Source organism: Macaca nemestrina, chromosome 13 (genome assembly GCF_043159975.1).
Source record: "Macaca nemestrina isolate mMacNem1 chromosome 13, mMacNem.hap1, whole genome shotgun sequence".
Classification (NCBI taxonomy): Eukaryota; Metazoa; Chordata; class Mammalia; order Primates; family Cercopithecidae; genus Macaca; species Macaca nemestrina.
Genome location: NC_092137.1, coordinates 117180478 through 117204193, shown reverse-complemented (window position 1 = coordinate 117204193; position 23716 = coordinate 117180478). Strand labels below are relative to the sequence as shown.

Genomic DNA, 23716 nt, shown 5'->3' with positions numbered 1-23716 from the left:
TATTGAAGAAACTAGGTAATTTGTCCTACAGAGTTTCCCGTGGTCTAGATATTGTGAATGGCAATTTTTGGCAGCCATTTAACATGTTCATTTGTCTCCCGGATTTCTTGTCAAGGGGTGATTGGATCCAGAGGTTTCATTCATCTGTTTTGAGAGGACAATTTCACAGGTGATGTTAAGGACTACCCTGTTTTTTTCAATTTTATTTTCAAAATTCTTACCCTATAAAGGGGTGCTGATAAATGCTACCCCTTTTATTTTGAAAGATTTTCCCCCCAGATTCATGGCTTTAAAATTCTGTGCCTCAAAAATTCTGTGCCTCAAATTTGTTAATTGGTGGGGTTTTTTTTGTTTGTTTGTTTGTTTGTTTGAGATGGAGTCTTGCTCTGTCACCCAGGCTGGAGCTGGAGTGCAGTGGCGCCATCTCGGCTCACTGCAAGCTCTGTCTCCCAGGTTCAAATGATTCTCCTACCTCAGTCTCCCTAGTAGCTGGGACTACAGGTGCCCGCCGCCATGCCTGGCTAATTTTTTGTGTTTTTAGTAGAGACGGGGTTTCACCGTGTTAGCCAGGATGGTCTCAATCTCCTGACCTCGTGATCCTCCCGCCTTGGCCTCCCAAAGTGCTGGGATTACAGGTGTGAGCCACCATTTTTTAGACAGAGTCTTGCTCTGTCACTCAGGCTGGAGTGCATTGATTCCATCTCAGCTCACTGCAACCCCTGCCTCCTGGAGTCAAGTGATTCTCCTGCCTCAGCCTTCTGAGTAGCTGGGATTACAGGTGCACACCATCACACTCAGTCAATTTTTTATATTTTTGGTAGAGACAGGGTTTCACCACATTGGCCAGGCTGATCTCGAACGCCTGACCTCAGGCGATCTATCTGTCTTGGCCTCCCAAAGTGCTGGGGTGATAGGTGTGAGTCATTGTGCCTGGCCTGGTTTCTTGAATAAATAAAATGTTCACAATCTTTTCCTCCCAATTAATGAATAATTTTTAGCTTTTCCATGTTAAAATAGGGAGTGAAGAAAACACATGATTTTTGAAATGCCACAGCAATCAATTTCCAAATCAGTTTAGTTTGGAAGAGAAATTGGTGTGCATGTGATCTAACTTCCAGCACTCAGCACTAAGGCTTTATGAGAAGATCCTGGGAAAGGTCCAACACGCTGGTGTGAGCAGTAAACTGGAAGCCACTGGTTAAAGGAAAAGAAAACTGCAGCCACAGGGAGGTGTGGCTACTGGCCAAGGAAAGAGTGAGAGAAAAACTCTTGTCAGAAACTTCTGGCATCCAGTGTCAGCATCAGCCATCTAAACAAGATATTTCTGTCTCTGTTGGCCATGAGTAAATACTCGGCTTAGCTAGCAGCTATTCATGAGCTTATTGTTAGTTAAGAGTTGGAAACTTAGACATGACATGTGTTTGTAAACACATGTGCGGTCATAGTTTACATCATCTCTTTAAATAGAATCGCGTTCCCTATCTGAACTATGCAGCCATGAAGGCTGGGAAAGCAATCCTTTTTTATTCTACACTTCAAGTAACAATCTGGAAAAAAAAAAATTCCTTGACTTTGGAACTGGTTCTAGCACCAAGTATGAAGAGAGAAAATGCAAACTAGAGCAGCCCTTTCTTATCAAAATTCCCATGGGTGCGCGTCTAGCAGCGTGGAGCTGTCCTCTGGAGAAAAGGCCAGTCTAACTGTCATGCCTATATATAGAAGCCAGGAAGAGAAAGTGACCCGTGGGCCTTGATCTGAAGGATATCAGAAGGCAGGCCTGAAATTTAATATGCCCTCAGCCTCTCCCTCCGGGTCTCTTTGTTTGATTTTTATGAGAATCTGTATGAGGGCTCTATCTCATTCTCTTTTTTCATTCTTCTTTAAAAAGAAACTATAGTATTGTCTTATTTTTAGGATACAGGAAGCAATAGACAGAGGAGGCTTCCGTGGAGAAGCAGTAAAAGGCTCCATTTTAACTTGATAACCGTGAAAGTTTGGAAACTGATGACGCTGCTGTTTGATTGCTGATTCCCGCTTAAAACAGTCCCAGATTAGGTGTGGTGCAAACGAAAACGCCCTCCAGCCGACACTACTCCTGCCAGCCACAGTTGGAGGGTGGAGTGTACAGAAGAATTGCAGGGTAGTGGAACTCCGGGCTGGGAGCTTGCATTCCTTGACCACCTTGACCACGAACCGGATGTGTGAGCTGGACTTGGGTTTCCTCTGTCATAAAATAGCGGGTTGAACCAGGTACAGTTGGCCATCTGTCTCCACAGCTTCCGAACCCAGATTATACCCACTGCATATTGAAAATACTCAGAGAGGTCAGGCACAGTGGCTCACGCCTGTAATCCCAGCACGTTGGGAGGCGGAGGCAGGTGGATCACTTGAAGTCGCGAGTTCAAGACCAGCCTGGCCAACATGGTGAAACCCTGTCTCTACTAAAAACACACAAAAAAATTAGCTGGTGTGGTGGCACACGCCTGTGAGCCTGTGATCCCAGCTACTTGGGAGGCTGAGGCAGGATAATTGCTTGAACCCAGGAGGTGGAGGTTGCGACGAGCCAATATTGCACCGCTGCACTCCAGCCTGGGCGACAGAGCAAGACTCTGTCTCAAAAAAGAAAAAAAAAAAAGCCAATCTCTATGCACAGAGGACATATGAGTCCTCACAAGATGGGGGGGCCTCTGTATTCCCTTCAGGAGAAGCGGACACCGCCTGACCATGGGTGAGGCCCACGAGTAGGAGAGAAGGGTTGCTAGAACCTCCCTTCCCTCCATTCCCAGTCTTTCTCCCTACCTGCTACACAGGTAGCAGCAAACTGTGTGGTCCTGCTGGGACAGTAGAGAAATAGGCCACAAAACAACTAGGACTCATCCATCTGCCCCCACAACTCTGGCTTGAGTTGAGTTGAATTGTGTCCCCCAAAATTGCTGTGTTGAAGTCCTAACCCCCAGGATCTCAGAATGTGGCCTTATTTGGAAATAGGGTTATTGCAGATGCAATCAGTGAAGATGAGATCATACTGCAGTAGTATGGTCCCTGGTCAGTCCCTACTCCAATATGACTGGAGTCCTCATAGGAAGGGGGTGTGTACACACACACACACACACACACACACACACACACGGAGGACATCGTGTAAAGACTGGTGTTCTGCTGCCACAAGCCAAGGAGCTACCAGAAATGAGGGAAGACTCCTGGAACACATCCTTCCCTCACACCTTCAGAGGGAGCCTGGTTTAGCTGGCACCTCCGTCTTGAACTTCTGGCCTCCAGAACCATGAGTCCCATTGTTCGTTCCCATGGTTCTAAGCCACCCAGTTTGTGGTGCTTTGTTACAGCAGCCCTGAGGAACAAATACAAACTCCAACCCATTTTGCTTGACTTCCTGTGAAAGCCAATGTTTTTCTGAAGACAGAAGAAACTTCCAATGCTGCAGGAGACACCACCACTGACTAACTGTTTAATCGCTCTAAACCCCAATTTCCTCATCTGTACAAAAGAGAAGACAGAGCCTCCTTGATAGAGTGGATGTGAGCATAAATGTGACCTTGACCATAAAGCATCTAGCCTAGGCCTGGGCACGTTGGAAGTTCTCAGTAAATGGTGGTGGTTTTGTTAGTCTTAGCTCACGTATGGATGTGGGTGTACTCAGTTCGTGGTCGGGGCTGGGTGGAGCACCAGGCACCAGGGGAGGGGACTGGGTTGGGGGCTGGAAAAGTAGAAGAATCCAGATGATAAAGTTGAGGAGGATGCTGGTGGAGCCTCCTAGCTCAGCACGCCTTCAGGGGTCCCTGGCTTGTCTGCATCCTTGCCTGCCTCTGCCTTGTCTTCATCCCCCTTTCCTGCTAGCTGTTGTGCTGAAGAGGACAGGGATGTACGCGTATTGTAGTTCATGGCCATCCTATTTATGGACAAAATAAGTTGTATCAAACCACCCAATTGGTAGGACCAAGCTTATGATAATATTTGTTGAACAAGTGAATGAGTGAATGAACAAATGCATGAATAAACATATCTCTTGGTTCCATGGACTCAGATATCTGATCCCGGGAACCTGATGAAAAGTAGGATTGTCTTGGCCAGGCATGGTGGCTCACACCTGTAATCCCAGCACTTTGGGAGGCTGAGGCGGGTGGATTCACGAAGTCAGGAGTTCAAGACCAGCTTGGCCAAGATGGTGAAACCCTGTCTCTACTAAAAATACAAAAAAATTAGCCGGGCGTGGAGGCGCACACCATAGTCCCAGCTACACAGGAGACTGACGCAGAGAATTGCTTGAACCCGGGAGGCGGAGCTTGCAGTGAGCCGAGATCGTGCCTCCTAGGCGACAGAGTGAGACTCCATCTCAAAAAAAAAAAAAAAAAAAGTAGGATTGTCTTGGCCCCCACTGCCCTAATTCAAATGGTAGCTACTCCACCTTCCAACTCAGATTCGAGAGGTTTTAGCAGTGACATGAGGAGAAATCATGTAAACATGGGAGGAACGCCACCCAACTTATGCCTCTTGCCACATGGACTATTTCAACAGCTCAGCATAACTTTCTAGGCTGACTCGCAGGCCCTCGAACTCTGGCTGGCTTTCCCCTCTCTCCCTCATGCTCTCATGGGCCTCACGCCAGCTCACCTGGGGATTCACCATGCTGCCTGTCTGCACATTCGCTCTCTCAGTGTAAATTCTGGGAGTCAGCACCCCTTGACATCCCCCGTGCTTGCCACACCAGGAAGGGGCACAAAAATAACGGGAGAATCCCTCCCTCCCTTCAGATCACATTCACTTTGATGGCTTTTCCTCTCCATGATGTCTTAAGTTAAACTTCATAATTCCAAATCCCTGCATGCTCAGACTTCCAGGCCTGTTGGCTCCATCCTGGCTCACCTGTAGCCCATGCGTATTAATGGCACCTGCAGATTTCCCACCTGTGTCCCCATGCTGTAGTTCCAGAGCCCTGCTCTCTTCTCCTGTAATCGGACTCTCCCAACCCAGCTGCCTATGATTCCTGGGGCCCTCGTTGCCCCTGGGACACTCAGGCTGTTCTGTCTTCTTGGCATGATCCCTCCTCTCCCCCAGTCTTGCTCTTCAGTCATTTCAAACACCTGAAAAACGTACCCTCTCCACTTCCCACTTCAGTTCACACCTCCGTTCCTCCCGGCCTGGAGTCCGCTTGCTATGAACTCAGAGGCATTTATTTATACAGAACCCAGAGGGTCAGCCCCTATTTTCCCATTAGGATTATCTGCATCTTCAGAAGAAGACATATTTTTACTCTGTTTTCAATTATTTCATGTCCTTTGTGCTTAGTAGAGAACAATCTAAATTGATCAATGTACCCAAAGTACAGCAGGACCAGTTATTCTATCACTGGGATGGCGAATAACTTTCTATCAGCATGCCAGCCCCGGTGGTTAACAAAGGTGCTGCAGTGCTGAGGAGATCAGAAGAGTCTAGGTTCACATCGAGGCTCCACGGGGAAGAGGCTCCGTGGGGAAGACCGCGACCCCGGGGTGACACTCCTCAGGCCACAGGGGAAGGGAGCTGCCACAGGTCACATAAACATGCCAACCCCTGTCCACTAGCTCTGTCTCCCTTCGTGAACTCACTTTAGGAAAGGGGGATTTTGTGGCTCTTATGGATTGGAAGTTTCTGGGGTTGACAGGGAACCGCAAGAGTTGCTTAGTTGAAAATGACCTTTGTCTCTAATGTTGAACTTGCTGTCATCTGAGATCCAGGGCTGGCTGGAAAGATGAGTAAAGCAGGGGGCAAAATGAGAGCCTATAACCCCTGTAAGAGCCATCATTCACTCAGAAGCTTTGAAACACGGCAACATTCTAGCAGAAATGAGCCTTGACAAATCAGATTTTTTTTTTTTTTTGAAACGTAGTTTCACTCTTGTTGCCCAGGCTGGAGTGCAACGGTGGCGCGATCTCGATCTCGGCTCACTGCAACATCTGCCTCCCAGGTTCAAGTGATTCTCCCACATCAGCCTCCTGAGTAGCTGGGATTACAGGTGCCTGCCACCATGCCCAGCTAATTTTTGTATTTTTAGTAGCGATGGGGTTTGGACATGTTGACCAGGCTGGTCTCAAACTCCTGACCTCAGGTGATCCACCCGCCTTGGCCTGACCAAACTGCTGGGATTACAGGCGTGAGCCACTGCACCCTGTTGACACATTGGATTCTTTAAAGAGAAATTGTCTCTAGGCAGCAGAATGTAGACTGCCCACTCAGCCCAGATATCTCTTAATAATAATAATAATAATAATAATAATAATAATAATAATGATAATAGAAGGAGGAGGAGGAGGAGGATTGGTAAGGGTTCTTTAAAGTGAGACCTTAAGGAAGTTAAAGACTGACCCTTACTATGTAGACCTGTTTTTGTTTTTTTTTTTTTGAGACAGTGTCTTGCTCTGTTGCCCATGCTGGAGTGCAGTGGCGTGATCGTAGCTCACCGCAGCATTGAACTTCCGGGCGTAAGTGATCCTCCTGCCTTAACCTTCTGAATAGCTAGGACTATGGGTGCACACCACCATGCCCAACTAATTTTTTTAGTTTTATTTTTGTAGAGATGGGGATCTCACTATGTTCCCCCAGGATGGTCTTGAACTCCTAGCCTCAAACAATCCTTTGATCCTCCCTCCTCAGCCTCCCAAAGGGCTGGGATTACAGGCACGAACTGCTGCTCCCTTAGAGACCTGCTTTTTCACATAAATTTTAAGTTCCTAAAACAGACTGTCAGGCTCCTCAGGTGGCTCTCAACCTTGAGTTCCTCCAGTCACCTTGGGCTAGCTCTGGTCCAGCCCCAGCCCTCCTCAGCTGTGCCTTTGACCTTGTCTCTCACCCTTGTCTCCTGCGGTCTAGAGGTCCTGGGCTATTCACTCCTGGCTTTAGCCCCTCCTTACCCTTGACTCTGGCTTACACACAACCAGTGCTGTCCATAAGGAGTGAGTCCCTATTGCTTTATTTCCACAAAATGTTGCTGCCCTTTAAAGTCCTCTGCCAGCTCCTGGCTGCAGCATGGGTAGCTCGAGTTCTGTCACTGAGTATTCCATGTCCACATTCTTCCCCAAAATGTTCTTCTGGGAGAGGGTGTGGAAACTCCTCTGGGGAGGGATGGTCATTTCCTGTTTGGAAGGGGATACTGGTTCCTCCATGTGATACTTTCTTTGCCATACTGTGAGTGTCCCCTCACCCCACGGCACCCTCCCTCATAGGAGAGCCCTCTTCCATCACTTCCTGCCTAGAAGCCTGGATCTTATGCTTGGAGGTATCATTTCACGCTCCCTGTTGCCACCCACTAGGAAATGGGTCCTGGTGGCATCTGAAAAGAAGGAGCAGGAGTTAACCCATAAGAACCCTAGAGAGTGGGAAAACAGAAAAAGGAGAGCTCTCTTTCCAGACTTTTTAAACTCTTAAATGGCAAGGAAGAATAGAGAAGACCCACCCTGGGATGAAACAGCTCTTCTCAGAGATCAAAATTTCTCTTTTCCTTTGAGGGTTTTTAATTCAACGCTAAAAATAAATGGATCTCTTTAGGGATATTTAGGCAAATATCACATGATGCCTCCATTCCTTTTCTTTTTCCGTTTTCAAATGAGGATCTGCAAAGAAAAAAGGAAAAGTGAAAATTCCCCTACATCTGAAGCAAAGAATTATATCAACGTATTTATCAGACACCAAGCGAAAATCAAACACCACACTCACATATTTGTAACATCTTGATTTGGACTAATTAAGAAAACTTTTGGCCGGGCGCGGTGGCTCACACCTGTAATCCCATTACTTTGGGAGGCCAGGGTAGGTGGATCACGAGGTCAGGAGTTCGAGACCAGCCTGGCCAACATGGTGAAACTCTGTCTCTACTAAAAATACAAAAATGAGCCGGGCATGGTGGCACATGTCTGTAATCCCAGCCACTCGGGAGGCTGAGGTAGGAGAATTGTCTGAGCCTGGGAGGCGCAGGCTGCAGTGAGCCAAGAACACACCACTGCACTCCAGCCTGGGTAACTGAGCGAGACTCCATCTCAACACAAAAAAAAAGAAAAGAAAAGAAAAGAAAACTTTTAATCAATTTCATTCCCCTTCACTCCCATATACCTCTATTTTACTTCTATTTTGGAACAAGTATATATCGTCTCCACTTCAGCTTTTTATTTGAGTTTTAACCAGTCATGAGCACTTAGCATTCTTCGATGGGCTGCGTTAGTCTGAGATCAGCTTCGAAATGCTCTGCGGGGAGACTGAGTGCCAATGCTGTCTGATGCACCTGCCTCATGGGAATGGATTTTTTTCCCCTTTGAACAACTCCTGAATAACCTAGAGTTGGAAGCTTGTCCTGGGGAAAGCAGATGACTAATCATTAGCAGAGGTAAAGGAGAAGTTCTCTTTCCTTGAGCTATCTCAGCAGCTGCCCAAAAGGCAGAATAGATTGACCTCCACCAGTCTCCTCCCACCATTACACGTGTCCCTGCTGTGGTTCTTGATGTCACTCCCCGTTTTGGTGAGGCCCTGTCCTGGGGAGTTGCCTCTGCTTAGTTTTATCTGTTGATCATAAATAAGTGGTAACTCCACTTCCCAGCACTGAAAAACAACTTCCTTTTCCAAATTTTTCGGTTGCTATTTCCCAGGATGGAGTTTAAGAGGAAATGGTTGGAATATCCAGATTTGAGCTCAAAGCTTGGGTACCAGTGCTGATGGGATGATGGCAGGGTCTGGCCTAGAGGATTTGCCGAAGGTGCATATTCACACTTTTGAATGTGGGCAAGCAGTGCTGCGCTGGATGAACAGAAAGACATCACAAAACCAAAATATCTTAGATGAGTAGTGATTAGGATTCACAGGCACTGAGAATGTGTATGATTCCTCTTCTTTTGTTAAAAAGGAAGCTCTCAATCTTGAAACATTGCATTAGTAGGTCCCAGGAAGGAGGTGTGATAAAACCCCAAGGATAGAGGTAACTATGCTTAGAGACAGCACTGAAAGCACTAACCTAGTGCTAATAAGTGCTGAAATGCTTTCTGTTTAGACTTCAAAGAGGCTCAAGGACGGAGCAGCTGTGCCCTGGCAGCATCTCCTTTGATAACCAGACCCCTCGCCCCAGTGCACCAAGGACAAGCCAACAACCTGTGTGCAGAGGGAAGGGAAAATATCACTGATAAAATGCCTTCCGGACAACAGAGACTGAGGACAAATATGAAAGATCAATACCCAGGTTCTATCTGATACAGGATCAAAGCAGCCAGACAGTTTACACATAAGCAAATATAATGAATCAATGCATAGCGGCAATTTTAGAAATGTAAATATACATTTTCATGATAGCCTGAAGGACCTATAAAGCTAGCAAACAAGAATGTAAATATCCAGCTTAGTCAAATTCTAAGTCGGTTTGATCATTCTGGACAACAGTGTGGCAATATGCATAATAAAGAACTGTCAGTGTGATTTGTGACCTCTAGCCCAATACCCTACTTTGGGTAGGTATTTTCTCCTGTTTACACTGCAGGAAAAAATTATGTATTTACAATTGTAAAAGACAGGGATTATTTCAGATGCTCAAGAATGGGGAATTGGTTATATAAATACAGGCCCCCTGTAAACTGTTACCAGCAAGAATTCCGTTCGGGTCTGCAGCAACCTCAGTTTTTGCCTCCTCAGAAGAGATAATCCAACCGAGGGGCATAAGGCAGAGTTAGAGACTGAGGCAAGTTTTAGAGCAGGAATGAAAGTTTATTAAAAAACCTTTAGCCCAGGCGCAGTGGCTCAAGCCTGTAATCCCAGCACTTTGGGAGGCTGAGGCGGGTGGATCACCTGAGGTCGGAGTTCGAGATCAGCCTGGCCAACATAGTGAAACCCCATCTCTATTAAAAATACAAAAAAATTAGCTGGGTGTGGTGGTGGGCGCCTGTAACCCCAGCTACTTGGGAGGCTGAGGCAGGAGACTCGCTTGCACCTGAGAGGCAGAGGTTGCAACGAGCCAAGATCGTGCCACTCACTCCAGCCTGGGAGACAGAGGGAGACTCTGTCAAAAAAAAAAAAAAAAAAAGAAAAAAGGAAAAAAGCTTAAGCCAAAATGAAAGGAAGTAAATTACACTTGGAAGAGGGCTAAGCCAGCAACTTGAGAGATTCAAGTACACGGTTTGATCTCTGACTTGCGGTTTTATAGGTTGGCATGCTTCCACCGTCTTGCGTTCCTTCTTCCCTGATTCTTCCCTTAGGTGGGCTGTCCGCACGCCAGTGGCCTGCCAGCATATCCCGGCCCGCGGGATAGTCAGTGTAGGCCCTGGAGGAGGGGGTGGGAATTTGGGGAACAAAAGACACGAGAAATGGAGACAAGACAGTGCTCTGATCAAGTCTCGTTTAATGGCGGTAATGCACTGCCTTATATACACTTGGAAGGGAAGGGGTTGGGCTAAGGCAGAAATGATCTCATTGCCGAGGGCGTGGCCAGGTTAGTTTCGGTTTCTCCGGTCAGACGTCATGTTGCGCTTGCGCTATTAAGTAACAATTTTCCGGGTGCGGGAAAAATGAGTGAAGAAGAAGCAGGAAGAGCGCCATCTTTAATGAGGTATTAGTACAGGGGAAAAAAGGCAAAGATAGGGAGAAGGTGTGGGGTGGAAATGAATATAGCTCAGGCGTTTAATCCTCAATTATTATTCGCTATGGCCGGGGCGTGCAGCTCGGGACACCAGCACTTGGGAAGGGAGCATGCGCAGTGTATTTACTGGAGTTGTAGGCATGCCCACTTGAGGCATTCTTCCCTTACCAGTCTAATGTTCCTAGGAGGTCGCATACCAGGTAAACTCTACCATTTTGCCTCTCAATGCACATGCTTGAGCGCACTCGCCCAGCTCCTGAGATCTTACTGGGAAGCTGCTCATCACCAGCTTCAGGTGTTTCTGTTTATTGGGAGACGGCCTTTCCCTGGTGGTGGCTGCAACCAATTATTATTTTAGAGAGACAGTTCACAACCGCCCGACCATCACCTGATGGTCGCCTGACATTCCTGGTGGGGGTTGGGGGACCCTCTCCTGCCCTGCTCATGTCTGACTAGCTACCTACTGTCACAACTCCTCTATGGCACCTTAACCTAAAAGCATGGAGGCCTATACCATTATTTTATACATGAGGACACTCAGGAGACTTTAACTCTACGATCGCAAATTGTTTTCACCTTACATACTAATTGCCTCTATTAGAAAGTGCGTCTGAGTCCTGAATTGAAAAGAGTCCACCCCACTTACTACTGCTAAAGAATGATTTTTCTCATCCCTGGGATGTGACATTATCTGGAAAGAAATATAGCTTCGAATAGCCCAAGAAACAGAGGTTAATGTCACTGGCTGTTTTCAAGGTACCATAATGTTTTCTGGTACTGTCAAAGTTTTCATGATTCATTGAGTAAAACCCACTGACGAAATTGTTACATAACTTCTTTCAGATTTGGTGTATAGTTTTCAAAGTAGTGGTTAAAAACTATTTGTACAAGTATTATGAGGTATTTACTCAAATAGGTAGATATTTAACTTTGCTTTATTTTATAAGATGATAACCTTTTTTACCTCCTAAAACCAAGAAATAAATAATATACTAGCAATGATTAAGCTTTTGGCATTATCTACCTTTCATTACATGCATAGTAAATATTCGGTTATGCTGTTTCTGATTTAGAGATTCATTCCCCCCAAATTCTGCCTTTTATGTTTCATTAGCTACTAATATTGATAACATATTTCTGTTGTCGTGATCAATCATGTTCTAAAATAATAATTATATTGAAAACTCAATCTGGAAGAAAAGTGAATACTTAGACAAAAAACTGTGAATGAAATATTAAGTGAGAAAAGAAGAATGAAATAATATTGACACACGTTACAGCTATGCAAAACTGTTTACTGGTTAACCAATTTCTGGACCAATGTAAGTAGCTTAACATTCCTGTTCTTTTCTTTTGAAAAGTTGCTGAAGATAAAGACAAGTCGAAAGAAAAGAAGGGAGGGAGAGAGGGCGCCTGTACTGAAATGGTAAAATTCCACTTTCCATGCATTGATTTTGTGTGGTAGGATAACCAATAAAACACTTCTATGCAGAAATATGGTATGAAGAGAAAGGCTATGGAGAAAGTGAGTTGGAAATACCAGTTCAAGAAGAAAACACTACCCTTAGTTCATTTTTTAAATGAATGTTGGTGAGTTTAGAATTATTATAGTTTTGAATTCTATTGGAAACTTCTTAAAGAGCGACATAACAGTTCTATTTTTGCTGTTTAAGACTTTTTTGCATCTATTAAACTTATGTAAAAATTGTAAATATGAACTTAAAATATCCAACAAGTGAATAGTTTCAAAATCCTTTTAGGACGTATGTGACAAAAACCTTTGTAAACTGCTAGTCTTCAAAGCTTGTCCTGTTAAAAATGCCTAAAAATGCCTCACAAAAAGAATTCTCTTTCTTTCTTTTTTTTTTTTTTTTTTTTTTTTTGAGACTCTGTCGCCCAGGCTGGAGTGCAGTGGCATGATCTTGGCTCCTTGCAATCTCCGCCTCCTGGGTTCAAGAGATTCTCGTGCCTCAGCCTCCTGAGTAGCTGGGATTACAGGCACCCACCACCACGCCCAACTAATTTTTGTATTTTTGGTAGAGACAGGGTTTTGCCATGTTGCCCAGGCTGTTCCTGAACTCCTGGCCTCAAGTGATCCATCTACCTCAGCCTCCCAAAGTGCTGGGATTAAGGTGTGAGCCACTACATCATGACAGGAGGGAAGAGAACAGGCTCAGAATATCACCTTGACTCCAAGAAAATGCACTGTCAGCCTAGCTTCCTAAATAAGGATGTTATTCCTTAAATAACAAAGTCTGAAGTAGTCTATGCTTGATTATCTGAGAGTTTACTTATCTAATTGCAGATTATCTATATTATCCACATATATACATGGGAATAGGAATTATCTCCTGTTCTACATGTTCTTTCTATTATTATTATTATTATTGAGGTGAAATTCACAGAACATATAATTAACTATTTTAAAGTATACAATTCAGTGGTATTTTGTATACTCACAATGTTGTGCAACCACCCTCTCTAGCTAGTCTCAAAATGTTTTTATCACCCCATAAAAGCATCCCATACTTTTATGATTAAGCAATCATTCCCCTCTTTCCCTTATCCTCAATTGCCTGGTAATTTCTAATCTGCTTTCTATCTGTATGGATTTGCCTGTTCTAGATATCTTTTTGAGGATTTTTGTATCTATATTCATAAGAAATATTGTCTGTAGTTTTCTCGTATCTTTGCCTGGCTTTGACATCAGGGTAATTCTCGCCTCATAAAATGTGTTAGAAACTGTTCCCACTTCTTCTATTTGTTTGGAAGAGTTTGAGAAGGATTAGTGTTAATTCTTTTTTAAATGTTTGGTAGAATTTACCAGTGAAGCCATCTGGTCCTGGGCTTTTCTTTGCTGGGAGGTTTCTGATTACTGATTCAATCTCCCTACTTGCAACAGGTTTGTTGATTTTTCTATGTCTTCTTGGGTCAGTTTCAGTAATTTGTGTGTTCCCAGGTATTCGTTCATTCCATCTAGATTATCTAATTTGTTGTCATACCACTCTTCATAGTACTTGCTTATAATTCTTTTAATTTCTATAAGGTCAGTTGTAATTTCCTCGCTTTCATTTCTGATTTTAGTTATTTGCATCTTCTCTTTTTTTCTCTGTCTAGCTATAGGCTTGTCAATTGTGTTGATCTTTTCAACGAGCCTGCTTTTGGTTTGATTCTATTGTTTTTCTACTGTCTTATTTCATTTATCTCTGTTCTGATCTCTGCTGCTGCTTCTCTACTTCTTCCTTTACCTCACCTACCACATAAAAGAATTGCCACAGAAAAGGTAAAGATGTGTTTGTTAAATCTTCAGACCCTTTCATCTTTTTTTTTTTTTTTTTTTTTGAGACGGAGTCTCGCTCTGTCACCCAGGCTGGAGTGCAGTGGCCGGATCTCAGCTCACTGCAAGCTCCGCCTCCCGGGTTCACGCCATTCTCCTGCCTCAGCCTCCCGAGTAGCTGGGACTACAGGCGCCCGCCACCTCGCCTGGCTAAGTTTTTGTATTTTTAGTAGAGACGGGGTTTCACTGTGTTAGCCAGGATGGTCTCGATCTCCTGACCTCGTGATCCGCCCGTCTCGGCCTCCCAAAGTGCTGGGATTACAGGCTTGAGCCACCGCGCCCGGCCCTCTTATTTACTAGTCCTAAAACTAAGAAACTGAAGGAGGTACAAAGAACTCCAATACCCTAAAGAAAACTTTCCTGAGACTTTTGGAAACATATGTCACATAATCAGCTAAATTAATCATGAAATATAAATTATGATTTTAGTTTTTTCTCGAAAGTGATAAAATTAGAAATTATTTTGTAAGATAAAAAACAAAGAAAAAAAGTCTGTAAACTATGACATTCAGGGAGGTTCTTTGGCCTTCTGCCCTCATGACCACCTGTCAAACAGAACCCTATGCATGTATATATGTGTGTATGAGGGTCTTCAAAAAGTTCACAGAAGGTTGGGCACGGTGGCTCATGCCTGTAATCGCAGCACTTTGGGAGGCTGAGGTGGGTGGGTAGTTTGAGCTCAGGAGTTTGAGTCTAGCCTGGGCAACGTGGTAAAACCCTGTCTCTACAAAAAAATACAAAAAATTAGCTGAGTATGGTGGCGCATGCCTGTAGTCCCAGCTACTAGTGGGAGCTGAGGTAGGAGGATTGCTTGAACCCAGGAGGTAGAGGCCGTAGTGAGCCAAGATCGTACCATTGCACTCTAGCCTGGCGACAAAGTGAGATGCCATCTGAAAAAAAAAAAAAAAAAAAAAGTTGATAGAAAATGTGTATTATGAAGGAACTATGCATGGATTTCAAAAAGTTTTTTGCACCAAAATGAGCTCAAGTTTATTTACTAGCTTGTAATAACATGTCTGAATAGGATCTAGTTTGCAGCCCTAAGAAGGACAAGACATCAGTTTGAAAAAATCTCCTATCAGAGCAATATGATTTCTGCCAATATTGAAGCAAGAACGAACATCAAATTTATGGTGATGTTTGGGTGAAGAATGGTAAAATAACTGATGCTTTATGAAAAGCTTATGGTGATAGTGTCCTGAAGAAATCAGCAGTTTACAAATGAATAACTCTATTTGCAAGGGAAAAATTCATCTTGTCTGCACCTTAATTGAAGAGGAACGATGATTAACATCATCAAAGACCAAGAGTGAGGAACAATAGCTAACACCATAGACATCTCAATTGGTTCAGCTTACACAATTCTGACTGAAAAATTAAACTCAAGCAAACTTTCCACTTGGTAGCTGCCAAAACTGTTGTGCCCAGAGAAGCCTCAGACGAAGAGCAGAGCTTTCAAAGGAAATTGTAAACAAATGAGATCAAGATCCTGAAGCATCTTTCTTTTGAAGAACTATAGCAGGAGATGGAACATGGCTTTACCAGCACAATCCTGAAGACAAAGCACAGTCAAAGCAATGGCTACCAAGAGGTGGAAGTGGTCCAGCCCAAGCAACAGTGGACCAGTCAGGAGCAAAAGTCATGACAATGGTTTGGGGGGATACTCAAGGTATTTTGCTTGTGGTTTTATTTTTTTATTTTTTCATTTTTTTGAGATGTAGTCTCGCTCTGTCACCCAGGCTGGAGTGCAGTGGCACAATCTTGGCTCACTGCAACCTCTGCCTCCCGAGTTCAAGCAATTCTCTGCCTCAGCCTCCTGAGTAGCTGGGATTACAGGTGCCCACCACCATGCCTGGCTAAATTTTTTGTATTTTTAGTAGAGACGGGGTTTCACCATCGTGGCCAGGCTGCTCTTGAACTCCTGACCTCGTGATCCACCCACCTCGGCCTCCCGAAGTGCTGGGTTTACAGGCGTGAGCCACCGTGCCTAGCCACTTGTGGCTTTCTTGAGGGCCAAAGGATGATAACATCTGCTTATTATGAGAGAACTTTGAGAAAGTTAGCTGGAGCCTTAGCAGAAAAACACCTGAGAAAGCTTCCTTTGAGAGCCCTTCTCCATCACGACAATGCTCCTCATTCTTCTCATCAAATGAGGACAATCTTTCAAGAGTTTTGATGGGAAATCAGTAGGCATCCACACTACGGTCCTGATTTGGACCCTTCTGACTTCTATTTATTTCCTAATCTTAAAAAATCTTAAGGGGCACTCATTTTTCTCCAGTTAATAATGCAAAAAAGGTTGTGTTGACATAGTTCAATTCCCAGGATCTTCACTTCTTTAGGGATGGACTAAATGGCTGGTATCATCACTTACAAAAGTGTCTTGGTCTTGATGGAGCCTATGTTGTAAAATAAACCCGACGGGGTGGCTTGCGCCTTTAATCCCAGCTGCTCAGGAGACTGAGGCGGGAGGATCACTTGAGCCCAGGAGTTCAAGACAAGCCTGGTAACATAGTGAGATGCCATCTCTATAAATAAATAAATAAATAACTGTTTATACATTTTACTTTTTCTTTTAATTCCATTTTCCCACAAACTTTTTGATGTTCCCTTATATGTGAGCGTCCACATATATGTGTGTGTGTGCATGCATGCACATGTGTATGTATGTGTTTGCAGTGTATGTATGCATGCATGTGTGTATATATGTGTGCACATGTGTGTGTTTGCAGTGTATGTATGCATGCATGTGTGTATATATGTGTGCACATGTGTGTGTTTGCAGTGTATGTATGCATGCATGTGTGTATATATGTGTGCACATGTGTGTGTTTGCAGTGTATGTATGCATGCATGTGTGTATATATGTGTGCACATGTGTGTGTTTGCAGTGTATGTATGCATGCATGTGTGTATATATGTGTGCACATGTGTGTGTTTGCAGTGTATGTATGCATGCATGTGTGTATATATGTGTGCACATGTGTGTGTTTGCAGTGTATGTATGCATGCATGTGTGTATGTATGTGTGCACATGTGTGTGTTTGCAGTGTATGTATGCATGCATGTGTGTATGTATGTGTGCACATGTGTGTGTTTGCAGTGTATGTATGCATGCATGTGTGTATGTATGTGTGCACATGTGTGTGTTTGCAGTGTATGTATGCATGCATGTGTGTATGTATGTGTGCACATGTGTGTGTTTGCAGTGTATGTATGCATGCATGTGTGTATGTATGTGTGCACGTGTGTGTGTTTGCAGTGTATGTATGCATGCATGTGTGTATGTATGTGTGCACGTGTGTGTGTTTGCAGTGTATGTATGCATGCATGTGTGTATGTATGTGTGCACGTGTGTGTGTTTGCAGTGTATGTATGCATGCATGTGTGTATGTATGTGTGCACGTGTGTGTGTTTGCAGTGTATGTATGCATGCATGTGTGTATGTATGTGTGCACGTGTGTGTGTTTGCAGTGTATGTATGCATGCATGTGTGTATGTATGTGTGCACGTGTGTGTGTTTGCAGTGTATGTATGCATGCATGTGTGTATGTATGTGTGCACGTGTGTGTGTTTGCAGTGTATGTATGCATGCATGTGTGTATGTATGTGTGCACGTGTGTGTGTTTGCAGTGTATGTATGCATGCATGTGTGTATGTATGTGTGCACGTGTGTGTGTTTGCAGTGTATGTATGCATGCATGTGTGTATGTATGTGTGCACGTGTGTGTGTTTGCAGTGTATGTATGCATGCATGTGTGTATGTATGTGTGCACGTGTGTGTGTTTGCAGTGTATGTATGCATGCATGTGTGTATGTATGTGTGCACGTGTGTGTGTTTGCAGTGTATGTATGCATGCATGTGTATATATATGTGTGCACATGTGTGTGTTTGCAGTGTATGTATGCATGCATGTGTGTATATATGTGTGCACGTGTGTGTTTGCAGTGTATGTATGCATGCATGTGTGTATATATGTGTGCACATGTGTGTGTTTGCAGTGTATGTATGCATGCATGTGTGTATATATGTGTGCACATGTGTGTGTTTGCAGTGTATGTATGCATGCGTGCATCTTATATTTTGCACTGCCCTAGGCCCATGGTGCTGGTGAAGTCATCAAAGACCAGGAGTGAGGAAACTTAGTCCTGTCTTGTCTCTGCCATGGCCACTGTGTGCAGTAGTTACAGCAGATGTCTCTGGGGTGCCAGCGCAGCTCCCAACCGTTCTGCCCTTTGCTGTGTGCTGTTCCTTCTCATCCCCTATCCCCACATGCCACCAAGTTTACGTTCTGTGAGTCCCCTGCTCTTGGCAATGGCTAATTCAACTGAGTTGGACAATTGTCCCAAACTGTACCAGATTCCTTCCTCCCAAAACTTGGACTAGGGACTAAAAAGAGCCAATGAGTTTCTTTGTATGACTGGAATTGGAATGTGCCTGTGGGTGCTCTCTAAGCAGCAGAGAGCCAGGGCCAAGAACACCAGGCAGACACCAAGAAACGTCAGGTGAAAATGTAAAGAGAGAATACCCTGAGTTCTCCATGGCTTTTTGTAGCATTATTTCCAGCCGAACTCTAGCTTTCCCTTTGGACTTCATGGAATACCTCTGAATCCTTATAACAAATTCTAGTTGTTTGTTTGCTTGAAAGAACTGGGATCAGCTGCTGCTTCCAATAAAATATTCCTTACTGTGCCACCTCGGACAAATCACTTACCTTCATTTTCTTTCCATTTCTTCACCTCCAAAATAAGGAACTTTGGCCAGATAGCTTCCTACCTCTAATTTATATTAAATGGCACCTTCCTGGAGCCTGCCTCCCCAACAAAGCTAGGGTTTTGCTTACCTGCAGCAGAGAGATGGGAAAAGACTACTGGAACCTTTTTCTGTGTGAGTCAGCTCTCTGGGAGTTGACGTTGAGGTAGAATCTCACTGCCTCCAGAGCATGCCAGCTACAGAGACCTCATCTTTAGATACACCAGATAAGGGCTGTGTTCACCAAGAGAAATGAAAGTCTTTGGTGGGAGGACTCTTTGCAAACAGAATCTGGATAGAACATTTTTCTAGATGACAATTTGCATCATGACCCTATAAACACAGAAGCATTCTGGTCGCTATCTCCTTTCTATACTTTCAGTCAGTCCCATATTACACACTGAATTACAGACTTCTTATATTATTAAGTATGGTTTTATGATCATAAATCTTGTCTTCCTTATTAGATTAAATGTTTCTCAAGAGTAAGGGTGAAGATGTGTACACACTGTTCTGAATCCCCATTTTATCCAACCCTGTTTTTGGTATTTGGTAGTTACTTTTGAAAAATTAGTTTCATTCACCACTTAAATAAATAATTGCCTTAAGATGCTCTTACAAGGCCGGGCGCGGTGGCTCAAGCCTGTAATCCCAGCACTTTGGGAGGCCGAGGCGGGTGGATCACGAGGTCAGGAGATCGAGACTATCCTGGCTAACATGGTGAAACCCCGTCTCTACTAAAAATACAAAAAACTAGCCGGGCGTGGTGGCAGGCGCCTGTAGTCTTAGCTACTTGGGAGGCTGAGGCGGGAGAATGGCGTGAACCCGGGAGGCGGAGCTTGCAGTGAGCCGAGATCAGCCACTGCACTCCAGCCTGGGAGACACAGCGAGACTCCGTCTCAAAAAAAAAAAAAAAAAAAAAAGATGCTCTTACAGCTGGGCATGGTGGCTCACCCCCATAATCCCAGCACTTTGGGAGGCCAAGGCGGGCGGGTCATGAGGTTAGGAGATCGAGACCATCCTGGCTAACACGGTGAAACCCCGTCTCTACTAAATATAAAAAAATTAGCCGGGCGAGGTGGCGGGAGTCTGTAGTCCCAGCTACTAGGGAGGCTGAGGCAGGAGAATGGCGTGAACCCGGGAGGCGGAGCTTGCATTGAGCCAAGATCGCACCACTGCACTCCAGCCTGGGCGACAGAGCAAGACTCCGTCTCAAAAAAACATTAAAAAAATAAAAAAGGTGCTCTTACTGATGTCAAGATTCTTAAGGGGACACATGCGGTGGCTTATGCCTGTAATCCAGCAGTTTGGGAGGCCAAGAAGGGTAGATTGCTTGAGCCCAGGAGTTCAAGACCAACCTGGGCAACATGGCAAACCCTGTCTCTACCAAAAAAAATACAAAAATTAGCCGGGCATGGTGGCATGCACCTGTAGACCCAGGTATTTAGGAGGCTGAGAGGTGGGAGGATGGCTTGAGCCCAGGAGGCAGAGGTTGCAATGAGCCATGATCACGCCACTACATTCCAGCCTGGGTGACTGAGTCAGACACTGTCTTAAAAAAAAAAAAAAAAAAAAAAATTCTTAAGAGGAACAATTGATTGAATAATTAATTGAATATGGAATAAATGAATGATGCCAAAATATATTCATTGAGTTCATGCTAAGCATCAGAGTGCACCCACCTACCCCTCTCTTTTGCACACAAGCTCAGCTCTCCAAGAGCGAGGAAGGAGGACATGGAGGTCAACTGTTCTCCCATTCCTACTGACAGAGGTTTGCTTATTGAATGTGTCACCGAAGAATAATTTGTACATACTAGATACTATGTTAATCCAGGTCATTGGAGAAGCATATGGGATTAAGTGTGCAAGAATTTTATTAGGGGAAATGCTTGTGTGAGAGAAAATGGGAGAGAAGCTAAAAAAGGCTGAGACAGTCATCGGATCATGATACAAGTCTGACTCTGAGTGAAGGAGAGGAAGGGAAGGTTGGGTGAAGTTCTCCTGGGCTGCCACACGGTACAAGGAAGGAGCCAGTGGAGTCCCAGGGCTCTAAGAACAGCCCTGTCTTAGTGCTCCTGCCCTGCTCAGGCACTGACTGAGCAGCCCATAGGAGGCATGGCCTTGTCACAAACTAATGATGGATTTCAGAGTGGAGCAGATGAGGTCCTTGATCAATTACACTTCCTGTAGCTGGTGATCTGCAAGGCATGACCACCGCAGATGTTCAAATATTTGCTTCATTAAATTGTCAGTCTTACCTGAAAGAACCCACACTCCTCCTCTTTTCTTACCATGTCCATTCTCACCATGACACACATATAGGCTACAGATCCCAAGAGGTTAAGTGACTCTAGTCATTCAGTTATATAGTCTGGCAAATTTCCATAATTTCAGCCCATTAGGAGGTTTCTACGATCCACATTTTTTTCAGTCTCCAAAAAATACAGGGTAAAATAGAAGTTGTGTGTGCATGTGTCTGTGTGTGTGTGTGTGTGTGTGTGTGTGTGTGTATCAGAGAGAAAGACAGACATCTGGCTGATTCAGAATTTGCTCCAGCTGAGCTTTGATTCTAAATATTTCAGTACTTACCCTCTTTTGATTAAAATGAAAAAGCAGAGATAATGCAGCCAAATCCACTTAATATCAAGTTATCAATAAAAAAAAAATCTGTTTTATTTTTTTCTCCTGATTCCAAGCAATTTGGCTAAATCTGAATACAACTAGCCAAACACTCACTGACATCAAAACACCCTCAAGGTTAGAGCTGAGTAAAAACCATTGCTTTCTGAAATTAAAAAAAAAAAAAAAAAACACTTTCTATCAACCCAAGCAAACAAAACTTAATTATTTTAATAGATAAAACATGCCATTTTGTGCCTCCTCTCTGGGTACACACGGCAGCAATATTTGAGCAGACCAGAATAGTAATATCAATTCTGTACAATTAAAGGCTAGGAACTTGCCCTGGCTTTGGGTGATGTCATTTTCTTCTACTTTTGTTTTTAGAAAACCTTATTTACATTACTCTGGAAGAGGAAATCTAATCATATTAAAATCACGTTTTCTAGTAGTTCTTAGAAGATTAAACCAGACTTGCAAATGGCTTGAGAAATAACAAGTTCCATATTATTTGTGAAAGACCTATGTTTGATTGGAAATAACTAGACTCAGTTCGTGTTCACATCTGACCTTCCTACACAACCATCGTAAGAGAAATGGATTTTGTTCAGGGAAGAGCCATTTGGCTAATTTCCTTGGACTTGCGTGTTCTAATCAAATTTGGTCAAACACAAAGGACATAAGAAGCCAACCATTATTTAGATGTATTGCTTAGATTGACTTTAAAAATGATCTTTTCTTCAGAAGACCCCTAAAAATAAAGGAAAACTTCTTCCCAATTTCTATGATTCCGATCAGAACTTTCTTTTTTTTTTTTTTTTTCCCTGCCTCAGGTTTATTTGTACAAATAGCACAGGAGGACCCCAGCCCCATGCAGATGCCAGCCCAGAGGTGGGGGTGGGGGGTCGCACCAGTCCTTCTGTCCTCACGTTGGCAGAGAGAGATACCTACTCTGTAGCCTTTGTAGTGGCCTGGGCACCTTTGGGAGCCTGAGCTGGAATTGAAGCTGGAGCTGCAGCCTGGGCCTTGGTTTGATCCTTGGCCTTGGCCTTGGCCTTTGGCCGGCACAGCCGGAGCCCCTTGGCAATGCGAGCACGAGCACTCTTCCCAAGCTTGGGGTGGGCAATGTAGGCAAGTCGATCAAGCTTGCGGCTGACACCCTTTGGGATCTTGGGCTTAACCTCCTTGGGCTTTACGAGGGCCTTGACAGCCTCGGCACATGCACTCATGGCCTTGGCATGGTTGGTCTGCATCTTCTTTAGGCCCTTCTTGTGCTTCTTGGCAAAGCGCATGTTCCTCAGGAACTTGGGGTCCACCCCCTTAAGAGATTCGTATCTTTGTGATCGGGGTTTCTTGATACCATTTCTGTGCCGTTTTCGGGACTGGTTGTGTGTGGTGTGGTTCTTGGACTTGGCCATGTCTGCACCTTTAGCCGTGGCTCCCCAGCACTTTCTTCTTGAACATTTCTTTATTCTGTTTCTTCTAACATCCACCGAATAATACGTGCCTATCATTCTGTTAGGGTCTGTGGAGGATATACAAAATAGGAAATGCATCGTTACTCTCACAAGGCTTTTATTTTGGTTGGAGAAATAAGACATCTGCATATATACCTACAACACATAACCATATACAATCAGTAGAAGGTAAGAGTAAGGTTGTGAGGTAGGAATGTCAGTCTTGATTGTGGGGTGGCATTTGAAGTAGAGCTTGTGAAAGATGTGTCGGCTGAAAAAAGGCAACGAATCACCAGAAAATGAGAAAACCGTGAGGAGAGACAGGGAGGAAAGAAAATAGAAAGCATGCTCTTGGCTGGGCACCGTGTCTCATGCCTGTAATCACAGCACTTTGGGAAACCAACGTGGGCAGATCCCGTGAGGTCAGGAGTTCGAGATCAGCCAGGGCAACATGGTGAAACCCCATCTCTACCAAAAATATAAATGTTAGCCAGGTGTGGTGGTGTACCCCTGTGGTCCCAGCTACAGAGGAGGCTGGGGTGGGAGAATCACCTGAGTCCAGGAGGTCAAGGCTACAGTGAGCTGTGATCATGCCACGGCACCCACTCCAGCCTGGGTGATAGAGTGAGATTCTGTTGAAAGAAAAATAAAGAGAGAAAGAAAGAAAGAGAAAGAAGGAAGGAAGGGAGGGAGGGAGGGAGGGAGGGAGGGAGGGAAGGAAGGAAGGAAGGAAGGAAGGAAGGAAGGAAGGAAGGAAGGAAGGAAGGAAGGAAGGAAGGAAGGAAGGGAGGGAGGGAGGGAGGGAAGGAAGAAAGGAAAGAAGGAAAGAAAGAAAAAAAGAAAGAAAGAAAGGAGGGAGGGAGGGAGGGAAGGAAGGAAGGAAAGGAAGGAGAAGGAGGGAAGGAAGGAAGGGAAAGGAAGGAAGGAAGGAAGGTGAAGGAAGGAAGG

General features: G+C 44.4%; 1 protein-coding gene and 1 long non-coding RNA gene across 2 annotated transcripts in view; one reads left to right on the top strand and one right to left on the bottom strand.

The window, feature by feature from the left end:
* Positions 1-10527: 10527 nt before the first annotated feature.
* LOC139357728 (uncharacterized) overlaps positions 10528-23716 on the top strand; it is a 53550-nt gene continuing 40361 nt past the window's right edge. The window contains exons 1-2 of the long non-coding RNA XR_011611337.1: positions 10528-10570; positions 11962-12026. This is a non-coding gene — a long non-coding RNA (uncharacterized lncRNA). The remainder of the gene's footprint in view (positions 10571-11961; positions 12027-23716) is intronic.
* LOC105490115 (large ribosomal subunit protein eL29-like) lies at positions 22218-22811 on the bottom strand. The gene has a single exon (XM_011755440.3). It carries the CDS (start codon positions 22727-22729, stop codon positions 22259-22261), a length of 471 nt encoding a protein of 156 aa, XP_011753742.2. The 5' UTR covers positions 22730-22811; the 3' UTR covers positions 22218-22258.